At 41.0% G+C, this 25000-nt stretch overlaps 1 protein-coding gene across 5 annotated transcripts in view; it reads right to left on the bottom strand.

The window, feature by feature from the left end:
* The window catches only part of LOC133641028 (lipolysis-stimulated lipoprotein receptor-like), a 56140-nt gene that overhangs the window by 20036 nt on the left and 11104 nt on the right, over positions 1 to 25000 (bottom strand). For 4 of the 5 annotated variants that reach the window (XM_062034842.1, XM_062034827.1, XM_062034861.1 and 1 more), the window contains exons 3-4: positions 15036 to 15155; positions 801 to 857 (exon numbers count right to left, since the gene is read on the bottom strand). In XM_062034842.1, the coding sequence (XP_061890826.1) occupies positions 801 to 857; positions 15036 to 15155 (177 nt within the window). The remainder of the gene's footprint in view (positions 1 to 800; positions 858 to 15035; positions 15156 to 25000) is intronic. The other variant, XM_062034853.1, reaches the window with a different exon arrangement.

Raw genomic sequence — 25000 nt, 5'->3', positions numbered from 1 at the left:
CCTCAGGTTGTTGTACTTTAATACTCATATACATCTCGAGCTGACTGGCCTGGTAGTACAAAGTTAACATCAATATTCCATTTCCAGTTTGGTGAATACATGTAAGTAGTAAATGTTGTTTTATGTCAATTCTGTCCCGTTAAAATCTCATTTGTTAAGTTTAAAACAACCGTGATGCTAATTTTCGTTAGCCTGTCAATGGTGTCATCCATTGTATGTTAGCATAAAGCTAGCGGCACAAGAGCCAAACTTTATACTGAATTATTGTAATATCTAAAGTAGTACAAAGTTAACATCAATATTCCAAATGTCACACTGGGCACAATGTAGCGTTGTCCTGGCAACCTCCAAAGCCAGACTGCTCCATCAGATGTAAAAGTGTGATTCATCAGTCCAGAGAAGGCGTCTCCACTGCTCTAGAGTCCAGTGGCGATGTCCTTTACACCACTGCACCCCACGCTTTGCATTGGACTTGGTGGTGTATGGCTTAGATGCAGCTGCACGGCCATGGAAAGCCATTCCATGAAGCTCTCTGCGTACTGTACGTGGGCTAATTGGAAGGACAGCAAGTGACTGTGCAGAAAGTCTTTGCACTATGCTGACCTCTCTGTCACTTGACCTGGCCTACCACTTTGCACTATGCTGACCTCTCTGTCACTTGACCTGGCCTACCACTTGCTGGCTGAGTTGCTGTTGTTCACAAACTCTTCACTTTTCTTAGAATAAAGCACACACACACCTGCTGCCTCAGTCTAGTCCACTGTTGTTATTATTGTCCCTACATTTTGTCCCCTGCCTACCTGGCATAATCTTCCACTCAAAGCCTGGGAGCAGATCTCCAGGCACACCTGACAAGCCTGGAGAGAGCACAGGTGAAGAGGAGAGGAAAGAAGCCGGAGATTAGTGGAAACAAAGAAAGTTATTGGAGCAGCATGCATGGAGGCACCAGACATAGCATTAGGTACACCTGCACACGCTCATGTGTCCGCAACTTACACTAATTGTTACACACCTGTCCTGTAGAGGGCAGTAATGCACATGTCAGCTGACACATCAGTGCAATAAAATAAAATAAAGTGTATCAATGAACATTTTTGTCTAGTTCTGCACCAAAATACAACAGATCCTATTTTAGCCTGGCACTAAAGCAGAGGTGTCTACATTTTTAAAAATACTAATGAAAGTGTAAAAAAAGAGCAAATGTTACAATAAATAGTTGCAATGTTGACTCTAATAACCCAAAGCTGCCATGCAGGATGTTTTTTTCCTTTAAAACTGGCATTGTTCAAAAAATAATAATGAATCAAAGTCAATGTTATGAATTATTGACTTATTAAAGGCTCCAATTATTTCACATCAAATATTACACTTTAAAATATGTTTTGGGGAAACTATTGCGTATTTTGTGTTTTTGCCATATAAAAAACTATAAAACAATATAATATATAAAAAAGGCGTAAAAAAAATAAAAATAAACACCATCAAAAACAATAAAAATGTATAATCGACAGATAAATCTAAAGTTGATCTAGAGATTTAATTGTTGAAAGTAAAAATAAAAAGTGACATATTTAACACTTTTATGACCTTCTAGATCCACAATCATTTTAGTGGATCTTATTTTTTAAATAATTGCTCAAAAAATAATAATGAATCAAAATCAATGTTATGAATTATTGACTTATTCAATCAAGGCTCCAATGACTTCACATCAAATATTACTATTATATTAATATTACATTTTGTGGGTTTGCCTTATGGAAAAACTTTGTTTTCTTTGACAAAAAGGGCATAAAACTAACAAAAAATCACAATCAAAAACAATAAAAATGTGTAATCGACAGATAGATCTGAAGCTGATAAAGAGATTTAATTGTTAAAAGTAAAAATAATAGGTATGACTTGTTTTTTTTTTAACTCATTGCTCAAAAAATAATAATGAATCAAAATCAATGTTGTTATGAATTATTGTCATATTTAAGGCTCCAATGACTTCACATCAAATATTACACTCTGAAATACTTTTGAGGGAAAATATTGCATATTTTGTGTTTTTGCCATATAAAATAATGTTTTCTTTGACAAAAAATGCAAAAAACATCATTTATAATAACAGATACATCTGAAGTTGATCAAGAGATTTCATTGTTGAAAAAATTACAACAATTAAATAAAAAGAGTATGACTTATTTGTAATACTTTTATGAGTGGGATCCTTTTAGAGCCCCAAACATTTTAGTGGATTTTATTGAACTTATTGCTCAAAAAATAATAATGAATCAAAATCAATGTTATGAATTATTGACCTATTTAAGGCTCAAATTACAATAAAATATTCCACTTTTAAAGTTTTTGGGGGACATATTTTGTGTGTTTGCCATAAAAAAAACTGTGTTATCTTGGACAAAAAAAAAGGGCATAAACAGTTTTTGTCTTTATATCAACCTGAAGTTGATCGAGAAGATAACATTGAATAATAGAATAATAATATATGACTCATTTTTAACATTTCTATGACTCGTTATGACTTCCGGGTTCCCGGGGCCAAACTTGAGGGGAGCCATAACGTTCAAATCAAATCTATTGCTTTTGAAAATGAAAAATATCAAAATGGCCGCCGCATGAGTTCATTTTTTTTCAGTGAAAAAGTTTGGACACCCCTGTGTTAATAAAACGTGTTGGAAATACTTTACAGAAAGAAGGTAAAAGTAAAAAATAAAAACGTGTAGAAGTTTAGTGTGACAGCAGATTGTGCAGGTGGACTTAGTCTGTCTGGTGGTGTGGAGAAGAGGTGAGAGAAGAACACCTTCCACATCGAGTGAAACATGTCAGACAGACAACACATGCAGCAGAGCAAGACTACAACACCCACCTTTGACCACGGTTTGTTATGGTTGGAGGAGGGAGTTGTGACGGCACAGAATCACAAGGGGGCAATATTGCTCTATGTATTTATTATATATAAACAATATAATAAATAATGAACAATATTATTTACTTAAACAACAAAGGAATGGCGTGTGTGAACTAGATCCAAAAGGGGTGTATGGTGGAAGACTATGTGTATGAATAATTAGCTGCTGAGTATTACCAAATGATGAAACGAGAAGGAACAAGGCAGGAAGGCAGTCCGTGGGAGAGAGGCGTCAGAGTCCGTGTCCATGCGAGGGGTCGAGGATCGAGGGTGGCAGTCCAAAAGAGAAGTCGAGGCGCACAGCTCCATCACGCGGGGACGAAGGCAGATTGGGTACAGAAGACTATATTCCGGCGAGGGATGGCAGGTTGTGCAGGCTTTTGAAGGCAGGTCTGATCATCAGCTCCAGGTGTGCAGATTTCCGGAGATTGATTGGAGCGTACAGATGAATGCGCACTAGCGCGTGCCCGGACCGTGACACAGTGGTGTCTTTGTGGCCCCACACACTCAGTTAGTGCCACCTGACAGTGACCATGTGCGCCATGACGCCAGCAAGTGCGTCACAACAATCAAACAGTCGTCACATCACCAATCACATCTTGCCGCTTTTAAAATATATACTTTTTTATAGTCACCGATTCTGTTCATAACTTTTATGGACAGAATTTCTAGACGCAGTCCGGGCGTTGAGGGGATCCGGTTTGGTGGCTGCAGGATTAGGTCTCTGCTTTTTGCAGATGATGTGGTCCTGATGGCTTCAACTGGCCAGGATCTTCAGCTCTCACTGGATCGGTTCGCAGCCGAGTGTGAAGCGACTGGGATGAGAATCAGCACCTCCAAGTCCGAGTCCATGGTTCTCGCCCGGAAAAGGGTGGAGTGTCATCTCCGGGTTGGGGAGGAGACCCTGCCCCAAGTGGAGGAGTTCAAGTACCTCGGAGTCTTGTTCACGAGTGAGGGAAGAGTGGATGGTGAGATCGACAGGCGGATCGGTGCGGCGTCTTCAGTAATGCGGACGCTGTATCGATCCGTTGTGGTGAAGAAGGAGCTGAGCCGGAAGGAAAAGCTCTCAATTTACCGGTCGATCTACGTTCCCATCCTCACCTATGGTCATGAGCTTTGGGTTATGACCGAAAGGACAAGATCACGGGTACAAGCGGCCCAAATGAGTTTCCTCCGCCGAGTGGTGGGTCTCTCCCTTAGACATAGGGTGAGAAGCTGGGAGGAGCTCAAAGTAAAGCCACTGCTCCTCCACATGGAGAGGAGCCAGATGAGGTGGTTGGGGCATCTGGTCAGGATGCACCCGAACGCCTCCCTAGGGAGGTGTTTAGGGCACGTCCGACCGGTAGGAGGCCACGGGGAAGACGGGAACGCCTCGGGATCCCCCGGGAGGAGCTGGACCAAGTGGCTGGGGAGAGGGAAGTCTGGGCTTCTCTGCTTAGGCTGCTGCCCTCGCGACCCGACCTCGGATAAGCGGAAGAAGATGAATGGATGGATGGATGGACATTCCATTTATTTTTTGCCCTTTATATCTAAAAAATGTAATAATTTTCTGTGATTGTGTTGTGGCGATCCATAAAGATTTTCCCCAAGCCAGACTTCCCTTTAAGGATCAAGCGTGAACGATGCTAACAAAATGGCGCTATCTTCAACTCCTGCCTCGTCGATAACACATCTCCACTTTATTTAGAAATGTATCGAAATACATTTTGGTGCCGGTACCAAAATATTGGCATCAAGACAACCCTAGTAGCTACTGTAGCTAGCATGCTCATTTCTCATGCCGGCTCCAGTCTTAGGCGAAAACACAAAGCAGTGGAGAGAGTGAGTACACGACAGTGGTGCAGTCACCCGGATTGCAATGGAAAACATTGTGTCTTTGTATAAAACTGCAATTTAACTGTGGTAATCACATTCTGACCAGAGAATGACCTTTTTGTCTGCTTGATAGCATCTCTTCTCCCTTCTCATTGCTCAATTTGAAAGTGTCGGTGTCTTCATTTCAGTTAACAGTGCACTATTGTCTAAATCCGCTGTTGTTGTGTACCGGCTTTTAGCTCAGTAAGCTAGGATCCAAGTTTGAGTCCCGGGTAGAGAAGAAACACAGCAGGGACTGAACCAAGCGTGTAACATAGACGTTGGTTCTAAATAGAATACATTCTTATTTCCTTCAGTTCACGTAAAAATAAATTCTCCAATTTTCCAGCAGACTGAAGACTTTATATCTTCTCAAACATTGAGCTTGTCCACATCAACTAGTTTAGCTTCAGGCAAAGAAACACGACTAATATTTCATGTTTAGCACAAAACAAACATTCACTGTCGTCACGTTACTTCATCCAACATTTTATACGCACTTTTATTTTGACAGTCCTGATGTGTGTCCCACATGAATAATCCTTGTTCTCTTGCCAGTGAAGCCACTGGCTCTTAAAACAAAGCAATGGTTCTCATTGAGGCCCCTACAGTTGCCATGGAAACACAAGTGCCTCACATGCCCAGGACAAGGAGACGCTTTAACGGGCACAAATCTAACAAAATACTCTTTATAGACTTTTATTTGGTCCAATGGAATGTTTACACCACAAGTCTTCAACAGGTCATTCGATGTTTGCTTGGTTTGATTTTTTGTCTTTTTATACATCTATATTTTTCTCACAATATTATCTAGTGTGTTGTAGAAATGGCAGTGGCAGCGGTAGTTGTGACCCCAAGACGAAGAGACAGCAGACGTGTTATATAATAATATAGTGCAGCAGGGAAGTGCACAAAAAGGCGAAACAGATCACACGACACGATCAGAGGACTATTCAAAGGTTATGTTGCTGAATGGCAACCAGGATCACGTGTCCTGATCGCTAATAAGAGACCGGAGTGGGAGCCAGCGCTCAGGGGCAGACAAGGTAAGCACTGGACAGGAAGCAACCACCAATTGTCATGAGCAATCCTGACAGTCACACCCCGCAATAAAAAGGATGGCAGACGTTTAAATAAAACTTTTAAAAAAAGGGAACGTGAAGAGCAAACTTGGTGGAGAGTCACCAAACGGCGCCATTTTGGGGGAGAGTCGGGTGGTGGCGACACAGCTAGCATGGAGACGGAATGGGTGGCGTTGAAGCCGCGAGTTGGCAAGGAGCAGGAAGTGGTGTCTGGAAAAGACCGGAGTTGGAGGTAGCGTCTGGAGTGGATCCACTTGGAGGCGTCTGGGAAGGACCCATTAAAGGCGGAGTTGGCGGTAGCGTCTGGATTGGATCCACTGGAGGCGTCTGGGAGGACCCACTAAAGGCGGAGTTGGCGGTAGCGTCTGGAGTGGATCCACTTGGAGGCGTCTGGGAAGGACCCATTAAAGGCGGAGTTGGCGGTAGCGTCTGGATTGGATCCACTGGAGGCGTCTGGGAGGACCCACTAAAGGCGGAGTTGGCGGTAGCGTCCAGAGTGGATCCACTGGAGGCATCTGGGAAGGACCCACTAAAGGCGGTAGCGTCTGCAGTGGATCCACTGGAGGCGTCTGGGAAGGACCCACTAAAGGCGGAGTTGGCGGTAGCGTCCGGAGTGGATCCACTGGAGGCGTCTGGGAAGGACCCATTAAAGGCGGAGTTGGCGGTAGCGTCAGGATTGGATCCACTGGAGGCGTCTGGGAAGGACCCACTAAAGGCGGAGTTGGCGGTAGCGTCCGGAGTGGATCCACTGGAGGCGTCTGGGAAGGACCCATTAAAGGCGGAGTTGGCGGTAGCGTCTGGATTGGATCCACTGGAGGCGTCTGGGAGGACCCACTAAAGGCGGAGTTGGCGGTAGCGTCCAGAGTGGATCCACTGGAGGCATCTGGGAAGGACCCACTAAAGGCGGTAGCGTCTGCAGTGGATCCACTGGAAGCGTCTGGGAAGGACGCACTAAAGGTGGAGTTGGCGGTAGCATCAGGAGTGGATCCATGGAGGCGTCTGGTAAGGACGCACTAAAGGCGGAGTTGGTGGTAGCGTCTGAAGTGGATCCACTGGAGGCGTCTGGGAAGGACCCACTAAAGGCGGAGTTGGCGGTAACGTCTGGCGTAGATCCACTGGAGGCGCCTGGGAAGGACCCACTAAAGGCGGAGTTGGCGGTAGTGTCCGGAGTGGATCCACTGGAGGCGTCTGGGAAGGACCCACTAAAGGCGGAGTTGGCGGTAGCTTCCGTAGTGGATCCACCACTGGAGGCGTCTGGGAAGGACCCAATAAAGACGGAGTTGGCGGTAGCGTCCGGAGTGGATCCACTGGAGGCGTCTGGGAAGGACCCACTAAAGACGGAGTTGGCGGTAGCGTCTGGAGTGGATCCACTGGAGGCGTCTGGGAAGGAGTGACCGGGAGCAAGGTAGGCGACGATCCCGCCGTGGAAGAGATGGGCGGCGGCCTCGCTAATGGAGATGTTGAGTAGCCCTGCTTCAAAAGGCGGGTTCCAGATATCCTCCTCGGCCGCAGTAAGATGTTGACCAGCGGCCTGAGCAGAAGCCAGGGACGGGAGGAGGGAGGTTATGAGGGCCATCGCTCCTTCCCGTGCAGTTTCCCCAAAACCTTGGCGTGGAACAGGAACAGGAGGCAAGGAGGCTTTGAACTGGCGTGGCACCAGAGCCTCGTGTGGCCGAGGCGTAGGTACAAGCAGGAGAAGTTGGGCTCTAGGAAGCAGGGGTGCCGGTACTGGTGCTCGGGGGAGCAGCAGCGAGCTCTACTCAGACTGGAACCTCACAAAGCCGGCCTCCAATTCGTCCAGGAAGTGTTTGGTCCAGAACTCCACATGCTGCTGGTGGTCTTGGCGAGGTCACTGGTTGGCTGGATCATTCTGTCACACACGCTGTCTCAAACATCTTGGGGTCACAACTACCGCTACATGGCCACCATACTCACTGTACCTTGCAGCTTTCAAATTAATATACTTTTTTTTTATTCATGTTTGCATTCAAGAGAACTTTCAATTAGATTAGATTTAGATTTATTTATTGGTCCCCTTGGGGAAATTCATTGTCACTGCCGTACATTTGAACAATAGACATTACACATCACAAAAAAATAACAAAAAGACATCATACATGACCAACACATTTACGGGCTTGTCAGCCAGGTGGGCGGCTATAGCTGCAGGGATAAGGCTTTTCCTGAGGGAATTTGATAGTTCTAGCAATTAGCATGCTAGTGGTTAGCTGGTGATTAGTGGCGTTATTACTTGACTATCTTAGTACTGCACAGTAACAAGTTACCTTTTGAAGAAGTTTCATTTAAAATAATTCTGGTTGAGCTTTTTTTTTTTTCAGTTTGGAAGTTTTTGGTGTGGAAAACATTAAAGAACTCTGATTTAGACATTTAGGTTCTATTCACCATCTTGTGTTTTATTTCAATACACTTTCAACTGAAGATACTTTTAAGTTGCAGTGTGTGTGTGTATAGGAGTGTGTGTGTGTGTGTGTGTGTGTGTGTGTGTGTGTGTGTGTGTGTGTGTGTGTGTGTGTGTGTGTGTGTGTGTGTGTGTGTGTGTGTGTGTGTGTGTGTGTGTGTGTGTGTGTGTGTGTGTGTGTGTGTGTGTGCGTGTGTGTGTGTACGGATTCAAGCAAACAAATAAGTCTTCCAGTGCCAGACAAGAAATAGTTCTGCCCCAGAAAGTGTTGCTATGGTAACGGTTGTAAACGTGGCACACTGTCACTGTAAATAGTCGACAATAAATAGTTACAATATTCAATGTAAATAGTCAACAATAAATAGTCACAAAATTTACTGTAAAGAGTCAACAATAAATAGTCACAATATTCAATGTAAATAGTCAACAATAGTCACAATATTCAATGTAAATAGTCAACAATAAATAGTCACAATATTCAATGTAAATAGTCAACAATAAATAGTCACAATATTCACTGTAAAGAGTCAACAATAAATAGTCACAATATTCACTGTAAATAGTCAACAATAGTCACAATATTCAATGTAAATAGTCAACAATAAATACTTACAATATTCAATGTAAATAGTCAACAATAATTAGTCACAAAATTTACTGTAAAGAGTCAACAATAAATAGTCACAATATTCAATGTAAATAGTCAACAATAAATAGTCACAATATTCAATGTAAATAGTCAACAATAAATAGTCACAATATTCAATGTAAATAGTCAACAATAAATAGTCACAATATTCAATGTAAATAGTCAACAATAAATAGTCACAATATTCACTGTAAAGAGTCAACAATAAATAGTCACAATATTCACTGTAAATAGTCAACAATAGTCACAATATTCAATGTAAATAGTCAACAATAAATACTTACAATATTCAATGTAAATAGTCAACAATAAATAGTCACAAAATTTACTGTAAAGAGTCAACAATAAATAGTCACAATATTCAATGTAAATAGTCAACAATAAATAGTCACAATATTCACTGTAAAGAGTCAACAATAAATAGTCACAATATTCACTGTAAATAGTCAACAATAGTCACAATACTCAATGTAAATAGTCAACAATAAATACTTACAATATTCAATGTAAATAGTCAACAATAAATAGTCACAAAATTTACTGTAAAGAGTCAACAATAAATAGTCACAATATTCAATGTAAATAGTCAACAATAAATAGTCACAATATTCACTGTAAAGAGTCAACAATAAATAGTCACAATATTCAATGTAAATAGTCAACAATAAATAGTCACAATATTCACTGTAAAGAGTCAACAATAAATAGTCACAATATTCAATGTAAATAGTCAACAATAAATAGTCACAATATTCACTGTAAAGAGTCAACAATAAATAGTCACAATATTCAATGTAAATAGTCAACAATAAATAGTCACAATATTCACTGTAAAGAGTCAACAATAAATAGTCACAATATTCACTGTAAATAGTCAACAATAAATACTTACAATATTCAATGTAAATAGTCAACAATAAATAGTCACAATATTCACTGTCACTGTAAATAGTCAATAAATAGTCACAATATTCAATGTAAATAGTCAACAATAAATACTTACAATATTCAATGTAAATAGTCAACAATAAATAGTCACAATATTCACTCACTGTAAATAGTCAATAAATAGTCACAATATTCAATGTAAATAGTCAACAATAAATACTTACAATATTCACAGTAAATAGTCAACAATAAATAGTCACAATATTCACTGTCACTGTAAATAGTCAATAGTCACAATATTCAATGTAAATAGTCAACAATAAATACTTACAATATTCAATGTAAATAGTCAACAATTTATTCACATGTAAATAGTCAACAATAAATAGTCACAATATTCACTGTAAAGAGTCAACAATAAATAGTCACAATATTGCTGCAACACAAACAAACACACAAAAGTGCCATCATGTGAATTCAGGTGATTTGCAGTAAAGCTTTGAACAAGTATTAAATCAGAGCGTTGCCATGACAACAGATGACCCACACAAGCAGAGACATGTTGTTATAAATCAGAGGAGACATGTTGTTATAAATCAGAGTGTTAACGAGCGTCTGTTGTTCTGCTGGTGAAAAGCTGCGCTTGTGAAGGCCACGTTACACACATTCTGTTCTACGGAGGCAGAGCAGTCTTCAAGTCTACTAGCAGAGCAGCAGACCAGTCTTCAAGTCTACTAGCAGAGCAGCAGACCAGTCTTCAAGTCTACTAGCAGAGCAGCAGACCAGTCTTCAAGTCTACTTGCAGAGCAGTCTTCAAGTCTACTAGCAGAGCAGCAGAGCAGTCTTCAAGTCTACTAGCAGAGCAGTCTTCAAGTCTACTAGCAGAGCAGCAGACCAGTCTTCAAGTCTACTAGCAGAGCAGCAGAGCAGTCTTCAAGTCTACTTGCAGAGCAGTCTTCAAGTCTACTAGCAGAGCAGCAGACCAGTCTTCAAGTCTACTAGCAGAGCAGTCTTCAAGTCTACTAGCAGAGCAGCAGACCAGTCTTCAAGTCTACTAGCAGAGCAGCAGACCAGTCTTCAAGTCTACTAGCAGAGCAGCAGACCAGTCTTCAAGTCTACTAGCAGAGCAGTCTTCAAGTCTACTAGCAGAGCAGCAGAGCAGTCTTCAAGTCTACTTGCAGAGCAGTCTTCAAGTCTACTAGCAGAGCAGCAGAGCAGTCTTCAAGTCTACTAGCAGAGCAGCAAACCAGTCTTCAAGTCTACTAGCAGAGCAGTCTTCAAGTCTACTAGCAGAGCAGCAGACCAGTCTTCAAGTCTACTAGCAGAGCAGCAGAGCAGTCTTCAAGTCTACTAGCAGAGCAGTCTTCAAGTCTACTAGCAGAGCAGCAGACCAGTCTTCAAGTCTACTAGCAGAGCAGCAGAGCAGTCTTCAAGTCTACTAGCAGAGCAGCAGAGCAGTCTTCAAGTCTACTAGCAGAGCAGTCTTCAAGTCTACTAGCAGAGCAGCAGTCCAGTCTTCAAGTCTACTAGCAGAGCAGCAGACCAGTCTTCAAGTCTACTAGCAGAGCAGCAGAGCAGTCTTCAAGTCTACTAGCAGAGCAGCAGACCAGTCTTCAAGTCTACTAGCAGAGCAGTCTTCAAGTCTACTAGCAGAGCAGCAGACCAGTCTTCAAGTCTACTAGCAGAGCAGCAGAGCAGTCTTCAAGTCTACTAGCAGAGCAGCAGAGCAGTCTTCAAGTCTACTAGCAGAGCAGCAGACCAGTCTTCAAGTCTACTAGCAGAGCAGTCTTCAAGTCTACTAGCAGAGCAGCAGACCAGTCTTCAAGTCTACTAGCAGAGCAGTCTTCAAGTCTACTAGCAGAGCAGCAGAGCAGTCTTCAAGTCTACTAGCAGAGCAGTCTTCAAGTCTACTAGCAGAGCAGCAGTCCAGTCTTCAAGTCTACTAGCAGAGCAGTCTTCAAGTCTACTAGCAGAGCAGCAGACCAGTCTTCAAGTCTACTAGCAGAGCAGCAGAGCAGTCTTCAAGTCTACTTGCAGAGCAGTCTTCAAGTCTACTAGCAGAGCAGCAGACCAGTCTTCAAGTCTACTAGCAGAGCAGTCTTCAAGTCTACTAGCAGAGCAGCAGACCAGTCTTCAAGTCTACTAGCAGAGCAGCAGAGCAGTCTTCAAGTCTACTAGCAGAGCAGCAGAGCAGTCTTCAAGTCTACTAGCAGAGCAGCAGACCAGTCTTCAAGTCTACTAGCAGAGCAGTCTTCAAGTCTACTAGCAGAGCAGCAGACCAGTCTTCAAGTCTACTAGCAGAGCAGCAGAGCAGTCTTCAAGTCTACTAGCAGAGCAGCAGAGCAGTCTTCAAGTCTACTAGCAGAGCAGTCTTCAAGTCTACTAGCAGAGCAGCAGTCCAGTCTTCAAGTCTACTAGCAGAGCAGTCTTCAAGTCTACTAGCAGAGCAGCAGACCAGTCTTCAAGTCTACTAGCAGAGCAGCAGAGCAGTCTTCAAGTCTACTTGCAGAGCAGTCTTCAAGTCTACTAGCAGAGCAGCAGACCAGTCTTCAAGTCTACTAGCAGAGCAGCAGACCAGTCTTCAAGTCTACTAGCAGAGCAGCAGACCAGTCTTCAAGTCTACTAGCAGAGCAGTCTTCAAGTCTACTAGCAGAGCAGCAGAGCAGTCTTCAAGTCTACTTGCAGAGCAGTCTTCAAGTCTACTAGCAGAGCAGCAGAGCAGTCTTCAAGTCTACTAGCAGAGCAGCAGACCAGTCTTCAAGTCTACTAGCAGAGCAGTCTTCAAGTCTACTAGCAGAGCAGCAGACCAGTCTTCAAGTCTACTAGCAGAGCAGCAGAGCAGTCTTCAAGTCTACTAGCAGAGCAGCAGAGCAGTCTTCAAGTCTACTAGCAGAGCAGCAGACCAGTCTTCAAGTCTACTAGCAGAGCAGTCTTCAAGTCTACTAGCAGAGCAGCAGACCAGTCTTCAAGTCTACTAGCAGAGCAGCAGAGCAGTCTTCAAGTCTACTAGCAGAGCAGCAGAGCAGTCTTCAAGTCTACTAGCAGAGCAGCAGACCAGTCTTCAAGTCTACTAGCAGAGCAGTCTTCAAGTCTACTAGCAGAGCAGCAGACCAGTCTTCAAGTCTACTAGCAGAGCAGCAGAGCAGTCTTCAAGTCTACTAGCAGAGCAGCAGAGCAGTCTTCAAGTCTACTAGCAGAGCAGCAGACCAGTCTTCAAGTCTACTAGCAGAGCAGCAGAGCAGTCTTCAAGTCTACTAGCAGAGCAGTCTTCAAGTCTACTAGCAGAGCAGCAGACCAGTCTTCAAGTCTACTAGCAGAGCAGCAGAGCAGTCTTCAAGTCTACTAGCAGAGCAGCAGAGCAGTCTTCAAGTCTACTAGCAGAGCAGCAGACCAGTCTTCAAGTCTACTAGCAGAGCAGTCTTCAAGTCTACTTGCAGAGCAGCATACCAGTCTTGAAAATATTTTTGTTATTGTTCATGAGGACTTTGAATATGACCAATGTATGATCCTGTAACGACTTGGTATCGGATCGATACCTAAATGTGTGGTATCATCCAAAACTAATGTAAGGTATCAAAGAAGAGAAGAATAAGTGATTATTACATTTTAACAGTTAAAACAGGAAGTAAGCAGATATTAACAGGAAATTAGCAAGTAGATGAATAGTTTTAACAAAATAAAAGAATGGTAAATGACACACATTTTAACAGAAGTGTAGATAGAACATGTTGAAACAGGAAGTAAGCAGATATTAACAGGAAATGAAAAAGGAAATCAATAGTTTTAACAAAATAAAAGAATGGTAAATTACGCAATATGTTACTTTGTTATTGTTATTGTTCATGAGGACTTTGAATATGACCAATGTATGATCCTGTAACGACTTGGTATCGGATCCATACCTAAATGTGTGGTATCATCCAAAACTAATGTCAAGTATCAAAAGAAGAGAAAAATAAGTGATAACATTTTAACAGTTAAAACAGGAAGTAAGCAGATATTAACAGGAAATGAACAAGTACATGAATAGTTTTAACAAAATAAGAGAATGGTAAATGACACACATTTTAACAGAAGTGTAGATAGAACATGTTGAAACAGGAAGTAAGCAGATATTAACAGGAAATGAACAAGTAGATGAATAGTTTCAACAAAATAAAAGAATGGTAAATGACACAATATGTTACTTTGTGACGATCACATCGAGTCTTGCTATGTTTCCTTAGCTTGTGTTTACTTCCTGTGTCGCGCTCTTATTCTGGAGGATAGTTTCTGCCACTGACTGTTAGCTCATCCTGTGTTGAAGACACCTGTCTTACCTGCATGTGGTCCTCCTGTCTTACCTGCATGTGGTCCTCCTGTCTTACCTGCATGTGGTCCTCCTGTCTTACCTGCATGTGGTCCTCCTGTCTTACCTGCATGTGGTCCTCCTGTCTTACCTGCATGTGGTCCTCCTGTCTTACCTGCACGTGGTCCTCCTGTCTTACCTGCACGTGGTCCTCCTGTCTTACCTGCATGTGGTCCTCCTGTCTTACCTGCACGTGGTCCTCCTGTCTTACCTGCACGTGGTCCTCCTGTCTTACCTGCATGTGGTCCTCCTGTCTTACCTGCATGTGGTCCTCCTGTCTTACCTGCATGTGGTCCTCCTGTCTTACCTGCATGTGGTCCTCCTGTCTTACCTGCATGTGGTCCTCCTGTCTTACCTGCATGTGGTCCTCCTGTCTTACCTGCATGTGGTCCTCCTGTCTTACCTGCATGTGGTCCTCCTGTCTTACCTGCACGTGGTCCTCCTGTCTTACCTGCACGTGGTCCTCCTGTCTTACCTGCATGTGGTCCTCCTGTCTTACCTGCATGTGGTCCTCCTGTCTTACCTGCATGTGGTCCTCCTGTCTTACCTGCATGTGGTCCTCCTGTCTTACCTGCATGTGGTCCTCCTGTCTTACCTGCACGTGGTCCTCCTGTCTTACCTGCACGTGGTCCTCCTGTCTTACCTGCATGTGGTCCTCCTGTCTTACCTGCATGTGGTCCTCGTGTCTCCTGCAGCCGTGCTAGTATGACCACTAAAAGACAACTTGTCTGGTATGTTCAACATCTTATTTCACACTTAAATGCCCTAAAAATATATTTAATGTGTCAACGATCAAAGCAAATAATGACATTGTTTGTGAAGTCGTTGGTATGGCACACCACTCCATCCTGTGTGAGAAGAAACGTGACGCATGACCTTACCAAGAACCAGCAGCTCCACAGACGCTTCATTCTCTCCTTCCAGGTCGTCGGCTATCACCACCTGGCAGATGTACACACCACTGTCCCCCCACTGCACGTCTGCAATGCGCAGGTCCGCCTCTGCACACAAAACAATCACTTAGTGCTTCTTCAACAACAACATTGTACAAAAGGAATGGGAGTCGTGAAATAAAAATAGTACAAGTAGCTAACGTCCCTCCACAGTGTTTTAGCTAATACTAAACGACTAACCCTGGCCTTGATGGCGTCAAATAAAGTACATTTCTTACAATTAGCTAACGTCCCTCCACAGTGTTTTGGCTAATGTTAAGTCATGGGAGTTGTGAAATAAAAATAGTACAAGTAGCTAACGTCCCTCCACAGTGTTTTAGCTAATACTAAACGACTAACCCGACTAACCCTGGCCTCGATGGCGACAAATAAAGTACATTTCTTACAATTGGCTAACATCCCTCCACAGTGTTTTGGCTCATGTTAAATCATGGGAGTCGTGAAATAAAATAGTACAAGTAGCTAACGTCCCTCCACAGTGTTTTAGCTAATATTAAACGACTAACCCTGGCCTCCATGGCGACAAATAAAGTACATTTCTTACAATTAGCTAACGTCCCTCCACAGTGTTTTAGCTAATGTTAAATCCCTAATCCTCAAAAAAACAAACACACTGTGCTTCTTCAAATGAAAAAAGTTGTGAAATAAAAATAGTATGAGTAGCTAACGTCCCTCCACAGTGTTTTAGCTAATACTAAACGACTAACCCGACTAACCCTGGCCTCGATGGCAACAAATAAAGTACATTTCTTACAATTAGCTAACGTCCCTCCACAGTGTTTTAGCTAATGTTAAATCCCTAATCCTCAACAACAACAAAAAAACTTTTTTTTTTTTTTTTTTTTTCTTTTTTTTTTTTTTACATAAATAAATACAACCATGTGTGCTTACGGACTGTATCCCTGCAGACTGTATTGATCTATATTGATATATAATTAGGGATGTCCGATAATATCGGCCTGCTGATATTATCGGACGATAAATGCGTTAAAATGTAATATCGGAAATTATCGGTATTGTTTTTTTTATTATCTGTATCGGGTTTTTTTTTTTTTTAAATTTTTAAAAAAAAATTTGTTTTTACATAAATAAATACAACCATGTGTGCTTACGGACTGTATCCCTGCAGACTGTATTGATCTATATTGATATATAATTAGGGATGTCCGATAATATCGGCCTGCCGATATTATCGGCCGATAAATGCGTTAAAATGTAATATCGGAAATTATCGGTATTGTTTTTTTTTATTATCTGTATCGTTTTTTTTTTTAGGTTTTTTAAAAAAATTTTTACATAAATAAATACAACCATGTGTGCTTACGGACTGTATCCCTGCACACTGTATTGATGTATATTGATATATAATTAGGGATGTCCGATAATATCGGCAGGCCGATATTATCGGACGATAAATGCGTTAAAATGTAATATCGGAAATTATCGGTATTGGTTTTTTTATTATCTGTATCGGGGGTTTTTTTTTCGTTTTTTTAAAAATTTTTTTACATAAATAAATACAACCATGTGTGCTTACGGACTGTATCCCTGCAGACTGTATTGACCTATATTGATATATAATTAGGGATGTCCGATAATATCGGCCTGCCGATATTATCGGACGATAAATGCGTTTAAATGTAATATCGGAAATTATCGGTATTGTTTTTTTTTATTATCTGTATTGGGGGTTTTTTTTCGTTTTTTTTTTTTTTTTTTTTTTTACATAAATAAATGCAACCATGTGTGCTTACGGACTGTATCCCTGCAGACTGTATTGATCTATATTGATATATAATTAGGGATGTCCGATAATATCGGCCTGCCGATATTATCGGCCGATAAATGCGTTAAAATGTAATATCGGAAATTATCGGTATTTGTTTTTTTATTATCTGTATCGTTTTGTTTTTTTTTGTTTTTTTTATTAAATCAACATAGAAAACACAAGATACACTTACAATTAGTGCATCAACCCAAAAAACCTCCCTCCCCCCATTTCTTTCTGTTATCAATATTCTGCTTCCTTCATTATATATCAATATATATCAATACAGTCTGCAAGGGATACAGTCCGTAAGCATTATATATCAATATATATCAATACAGTCTGCAAGGGATACAGTCCGTAAGCATTATATATCAATACAGTCTGCAAGGGATACAGTCCGTAAGCATTATATATCAATATATATCAATACAGTCTGCAAGGGATACAGTCCGTAAGCATTATATATCAATACAGTCTGCAAGGGATACAGTCCGTAAGCATTATATATCAATATATATCAATACAGTCTGCAAGGGATACAGTCCGTAAGCATTATATATCAATATATATCAATACAGTCTGCAAGGGATACAGTCCGTAAGCACACATGATTGTGCGTGCTGCTGCTCCACTAATAGTACTAACCTTTAACACTTCATTTGACTCATTTTCATTCATTACTAGTTTCTATGTAACTGTTTTTATATTGTTTTACTTTCTTCTTTATTCAAGAAAATGTTTTTAATTTAGTTATCTTATTTTATTATTTTTTTTTAAAAGTACCTTATCTTCACCATACCTGGTTGTCCAAATTAGGCATAATAATGTGTTAATTCCACGACTGCATATATCGGTTGATAGCGGTATCGGTTGATATCGGTGTCTGTAATTAAAGAGTTGGACAATATCGGAATATCGGATATCGGCAAAAAGCCATTATCGCACATCCCTATTGATAATATATACATGATTATTCTAACAGTTAGGAGCATGGAATTGTCCAAAATGTTTTGGTATCTTGGAGCATTCAAAGTTCCTTTCACTAGAACTAAGGAGCCAAGCCCAACTCCTGAAAAACAACCCCACACCATAATTCCTCCTCCACCAAATTTCACATTGGGCACACAATACAGTCCGAAATGTAGCGTTGTCCTGGCAACCTCCAAAGCCAGACTGGTGCATCAGATTGCCAGATGTAAAAGTGTGATTCATGATGTATGGCTTAGATGCAGCTGCTCGGCCATGGAAAGCCATTCCGTGAAGCTCTCTGCGTACTGCACGTGGGCTAATTGGAAGGTGACATGAAGTGTGTAGCAAGTGACTGTGCAGAAAGTCTTTGCACTATGCTGACCTCTCTGTCACTTTACCTGGCCTACCACTTTGCACTATGCTGACCTCTCTGTCACTTTACCTGGCCTACCACTTTGCACTATGCTGACCTCTCTGGCACTTTACCTGGCCTACCACTTTGCACTATGCTGACCTCTCTGTCACTTTACCTGGCCTACCACTTTGCACTATGCTGACCTCTCTGTCACTTTACCTGGCCTACCACTTTGCACTATGCTGACCTCTCTGGCACTTTACCTGGCCTACCACTTCCTGGCTGAGTTGCTGTTGTTCCCAAACTCTTCACTGTTCTTAGAATAAAGTTGACTTTGGAATATTTAGGAGTGAGGACTGGATTTGTTGCACAGGTGGCATCCTATGACAGTTCCACGCTGGAAATCACTGAGAGCGGCCCATTCTTTCACAAATGTTTGTAGAAACAGTCTCCATGCCTAAGTGCTTGATTTGATACACCAGGCCAAGTGATTAGTGATTAGTGATTGTCATCATTTGGATGGCTGGACAAATACTTTTGGCAAGATAGTGTATTTACTATTTAAAAGTAATTTCCAGAACACTACTTTAAAGGCCTACTGAAATGAAATGTTTTTATTTAAACGGGGATAGCAGATCTATTCTATGTGTCATACTTGATCATTTCGCGATATTGCCATATTTTTGCTGAAAGGATTTAGTATAGAACAACGACGATAAAGATCGCAACTTTTGGTATCTGATAAAAAAAAGGCTTGCACCTACCGGAAGTAGCGTGACGTAGTCAGTTGAACATATACGCAAAGTTCCCTATTGTTTACAGTGATGGCCGCATGAAGTGAGAGAGATTCGGACCGAGAAAGCGACAATTTCCCCATTAATTTGAGCGAGGATGAAAGATTTGTGGATGAGTAAAGTGCAAGTGAAGGACTAGTGGGGAGTTGAAGCTATTCAGATAGGGAAGATGCTGTGAGAGCCGGGGGTGACAAGACATATATATACTCTATTAGCCACAACCAGGCTTATATTTAATATGCCACTAATTAATCCCGCATAACAAACACCTAGGTGTTTGTTATGCTAGCTCCTATCTACTAGCTACTAGCTCGAGCTAGTTATAGCTCGAGCGGGTAATATGGATGGGATCCCGTCCATATAAACCGCCAATACAATTCAAACACCTGCACAACACACACAATCACTCAGCCCAAACAACCATTCACCTAACCCAAGGTTCATAAAGCTTATATATTTAACCAAAGTTATGTACGTGACACGCACGTACGGGCAAATGTTTGGAAGCGCGCAGGTGGGACCTGATATTCAGCTGGGAATGACTACAACAGTAAATAAACACAAGACATATATATACTCTATTAGCCACAACACAACCAGGCTTATATTTAATATGCCACAAATGAATCCTAATGCTAGCTGCTAGCTCCTAGCTACTAGCTCGAGCTAGTTATAGCAAGCGATCAAATGTTTGGAAGCGCAGCTGTGTACTCACGTTATCGCAACTGTGTATCCAAATCAAAGTCCTCCTGGTAAGAGTCTCTGTTGTCCGAGTTCTTCCATCTTGACTGCATCTTTCGGGAATGTAAACAAAGAAGCGCCGGCTGTGTTGTGTTGCTGCTGACTTCCCTCGCAAAATAGACGCTTTGCGAGCTTTGCTTGCTCAGCTTCTTTCTCCATAATGCAATGAACAAATTGCAACAGATTCACCAACACAGATGTCCAGAATACTGTGGAATAATGACATGAAAACAGAGCTATTTCGTATTGGCTTCAATGGTGTCCGAATACTTCCGTTTCAATGATTGACGTCACGCGCATACGTCATCCTCAGAGGCGTTTCGAACCGGAAGTTTAGCGGGAAATTTAAAATGTCACTTTATAAGTTAACCCGGCCGTATTGGCATGTGTTGCAATGTTAAGATTTCATCATTGATATATAAACTATCAGACTGCGTGGTCGCTAGTAGTGGCTTTCAGTAGGCCTTTAACACACCTTAGACCACAAAACAATGTTTTTGTTTGACACAAATAAAATGGTGTTTAGGGCCCCAATGTAGCCGCGGGGGCCCCCAGGCAGCCTGGATGGATGTCAGTGTGTGTCAGAGATAGACTAACATCATGTCGGGCGCACAAGACAATAGAATATTGTGGGGATCACGCACACACAGTCAGGAAATCACTTGTAGAATTCATTTCCTTTTCCTGTTTGCCAAGGAAGAAGGGGGCGGGACAAGCTGAGCAGTCTCCAACTCCTACTCTGTCTAGGTTCTTTCTTACGTACTTCATTTTAGTAACAATGACTCAGAAGTCCTCAGCATCGAGCTCATGCTCTCTAAAGCGGCGTGTCCAAAGTGCGGCACTTGCAGCACAGCACGCACACCCATTTTTTCACGGCTAAAAACACCATTAAAAAAACAACAACAACAAAAAAAGGTTAAAAAGTGTAATAAAAGAGCAAACGTGGAAAAAGTTGCATTGTTGACTCTAATGCAGGCTCTTTTTGTTTGAATCAATCAAAATCAATGTTGGGAATTTTGGGGGGGAAAATATTGCATATTTTGTGTGTTTGCAATAAAAAAAAAGGTTTCTTTGACAAAAGAGCAAATAAAAAGAACATTAAAAGATTGCTAGATACATCTGAAGTGTCCCTAGATATTTAAGTGTTAAAAGTCAACAAAATATTTATGACTTAAGCACTTTTATAAGTGGGGCTCTTTTAAATCTCAGAATTGTAGTGTTTTTTTTAAACTAGCATTGCTCAAAATAAAAAATAAAAAATCTCTTTTCAATCCAATCAATCCACTTTATTTATATAACACATTTAAACAACTCAAATGTTTCCAAAGTGCTGCACAACAATATTAAAAACAATATTCAAATATTATCCTTAGCTCCACCAATGACTGAATAAAAACTAAAAATAAATAAATATAAAAACAATATAAAAATAAATATGATTAAAAACTATTTTAAAGGGTAAAACCAATTAAAACAGTAAATAGAAATCAAAATGTATTAAAAAAAAACACAGAGGACCACACAACTCACGTAGTGTTAAAAGCTTATTTTGTTATGAATTATTGATTGATTTAAGGCTCTAATGCAGGGGTGTCCAAACTTTTTCCACTGAGGGCCGCACACTGAAACATCAAAGCAAGCGGGGGCCATTTTGATATTTTTTTATTTTAAAAACCAATACAATATATGTATAACAAAGATACATTCAGGCCTCCACTCAGGCTTGATCCCGGGGACCCTAAAGGGTTTTGTTTAAAAAAAATATTAAAAATGTGTCATTATTCAGTTTTATTATTTTTATTATTATTCAAGTTTTAAATCCATAGATCAACATTAGGTCTATCTGTCAATATAAAGTTTTTAAAGATTTAAGTCGTATGCTCTTGTTGCCAAAGAAAACCCTGTTTTTTTATGGAAAAAACACAAAATATGCAATATTTTCACCCAATAACATTTAGAATATTTGAGATGATATAATAATTGGAGCCTTAAAAAGGTCAATAACACCATTGATTTTAATTCATTATTATTTTTTGAGCAATGACACTTAAAAACAAATCACACAAAAATGATTGGGGATCCAAAACTCATTAAAGTGTTGAAAAATAAATTATGAATTTTTTTTTACTGTTTACTTTTCACACAATAATCTCGAGATCAACTTCGGATCTATCCGTCAATTATACGTTGTATTGTTGTTTGTGGGGGTTTTTTCTTCGTTTTAGGCCCTTCTTTAAAAAAAAAAAAAAAAACAGCTCAGTTTTTTATATGGCAAACACAAAATATGCAACATTTTGCCCAAAAAATATCTCAAAGTGGAATATTTAATGTGACGTAATTGGAGCCTTGAATAGGTCAATAATTCATAATGACGTTGATTTTCATTCATTATTATTTTTTAAAGAAAGAAACAGCCTGCATGGCAGCTTTGTGTTATTAGAGTCAACATTGCAACATTTTCTTGTTACATTTCACCTGTTTGCTCTTTTATACCACTTTTTATGTTTTTATTTTTTTTAATCGTATTTTAAAATGGGCCGTGGGGCCATTAAAAAATGACCTGTGGGCCACAAATGGCCCCCGGGCCGCACTTTGGACATCCCTGCTCTAATGACTTCACATCAATTATTCCACTTTGACATATTTTTTGGGGAAAATATTGCATATTTTGTGTGTTTGCAAAAAAAAAGAGAAAAAAAAAAGGTTTCTTTGACAAAAGAGCATGAAACAAACAAATAAAAAGAACATAAAAAATAAATAATACAATTGATAGATAAATCTGAAGTGTACCTAGATATTTAAGTGTTAAAACTTATTAAGCACTTTTATAAGTGGGGCTCTTTTAAATCTCTGAGAATTGTAGTGTTTTTTTAAACTACTATCGCTCAAAAAAACAAACAAACAAAAAAAATCTATTTCGTTATGAATTATTGACCGATTTAAGGCTCCAATTACTTCACATCAAATAATTCATTTTTACTTTATTTTTTATAGTGTCTTTGCCATTAAACAATGTTTTTTTAAATATATTTTTTTAACATTTATATGACTTAGACCAGGGGTCGGCAACCCGCATGCGGCTCTTTGACCACTCTGATGCGGCTCAGCTGCAGATACTTGCCGACTCTCCCGAGAAGACTTCCGGGCTTCAGTGCCTCTCCCAGAAATTTCCCGGGTCAAAAATGCTACGGATTTCACCCCAACAACTATAATGAGGGCGTGCCGTGATGGCACAACATTTGACGCCCTTTACATCCTGTACAAATGACATGCCAGCCCAGTCACATGTTGTATGCAACTCCTGCTTGCATATGCAAGCGGCAGCAAGGCATACTTGCTCCACAGCCATACAGGGTACACTGACGGTGGTCATATAAAACAACTTTAACACTCTTACTAATATGCGCCACATTAAACAACAATGACAAACACATTTGGGGAGAACATCTGCACCGTGAGACAACATAAACACAACATATCAAATAACCAGAATCATGAAAAAAAAAAAAAATACCCAGAATCCCTGGCAGCCCTAACTTTCCCCGGCTACATTATACACCCCTGCTTCCACCAAACCCCGCCCACCTCAACCGACGCACGGAGGGGGGGGGGGGGGGGGGGTGATGATGTGTGGGGGGGCGGGGTTTGGTGGAAGTGGGGGTGTATAATGTAGCCGGGGAAAGTTAGGGCTGCCTGGGATTCTGGGTATTTTTTTAATTTTTTTTCATGATTCTGGGTATTTGATATGTTGTGTTTATGTTGTCTCACGGTGCAGATGTTCTCCCCAAATGTGTTTGTCATTCTTGTTTAATGTGGCGCATATTAGTAAGAGTGTTAAAGGGTCTTTGAGTGGTAAAGGTTGCCGACCCCTGACTTAGACCCTTCCAGGTCCCCGGGACCAAAATGCAGGAGACCCCTAAAGGCTAAACAATATAAATATATAGTATTAGTTCTAAAAATGTCAACATGGCCCCTCCTCATGATTGGATTTTTAAGTGTAAAAAGTAGAGAATGACATGACTCAGCATGCAACATTTCTTTGATGAGGAGAAACACAGCAAGTAAAAAAGATGTTGAACAAAGAGAAGTTGTGTTCACAGGACTGTTGGGAGAAGAACTAAGAGAGGACATGGAAGAACTAAGAGAGGACATGGAAGAACTAAGAGAGGACATGGAAGAAGTAAGAGAGGACATGGAAGAACTAAGAGAGGACATGGAAGAACTAAGAGAGGACATGGAAGAAGTAAGAGAGGACATGGAAGAAGTAAGAGAGGACCTGGAAGAACTAAGAGAGGACATGGAAGAAGTAAGAGAGGACATGGAAGAACTAAGAGAGGACATGGAAGAACTAAGAGAGGACATGGAAGAACTAAGAGAGGACATGGAAGAACTAAGAGAGGACATGGAAGAACTAAGACAGGACATGGAAGAACTAAGACAGGACAGGGAAGAAGTAAGAGAGGACCTGGAAGAACTAAGAGAGGACATGGAAGAACTAAGAGAGGACATGGAAGAAGTAAGAGAGGACCTGGAAGAACTAAGAGAGGACATGGAAGAACTAAGAGAGGACATGGAAGAACTAAGAGAGGACATGGAAGAAGTAAGAGAGGACATGGAAGAACTAAGACAGGACATGGAAGAACTAAGACAGGACATGGAAGAAGTAAGAGAGGACCTGGAAGAACTAAGAGAGGACATGGAAGAACTAAGAGAGGACATGGAAGAACTAAGAGAGGACATGGAAGAAGTAAGAGAGGACATGGAAGAAGTAAGAGAGGACATGGAAGAAGTAAGAGAGGACATGGAAGAACTAAGAGAGGACATGGAAGAACTAAGAGAGGACATGGAAGAACTAAGAGAGGACCTGGAAGAACTAAGAGAGGACATGGAAGAACTAAGAGAGGACATGGAAGAACTAAGAGAGGACATGGAAGAAGTAAGACAGGACATGGAAGAACTAAGAGAGGACATGGAAGAACTAAGAGAGGACATGGAAGAACTAAGAGAGGACATGGAAGAAGTAAGACAGGACATGGAAGAACTAAGAGAGGACATGGAAGAACTAAGAGAGGACATGGAAGAACTAAGAGAGGACATGGAAGAACTAAGAGAGGACATGGAAGAACTAAGAGAGGACATGGAAGAACTAAGAGAGGACATGGAAGAAGTAAGACAGGACATGGAAGAAGTAAGAGAGGACATGGAAGAACTAAGAGAGGACATGGACGAAGTAAGAGAGGACATGGAAGAACTAAGAGAGGGC

Source organism: Entelurus aequoreus, linkage group LG02, assembly GCF_033978785.1.
Source record: "Entelurus aequoreus isolate RoL-2023_Sb linkage group LG02, RoL_Eaeq_v1.1, whole genome shotgun sequence".
Lineage (NCBI taxonomy): Eukaryota > Metazoa > Chordata > Actinopteri > Syngnathiformes > Syngnathidae > Entelurus > Entelurus aequoreus.
This window is presented reverse-complemented; position numbering and strand designations above follow the sequence as displayed.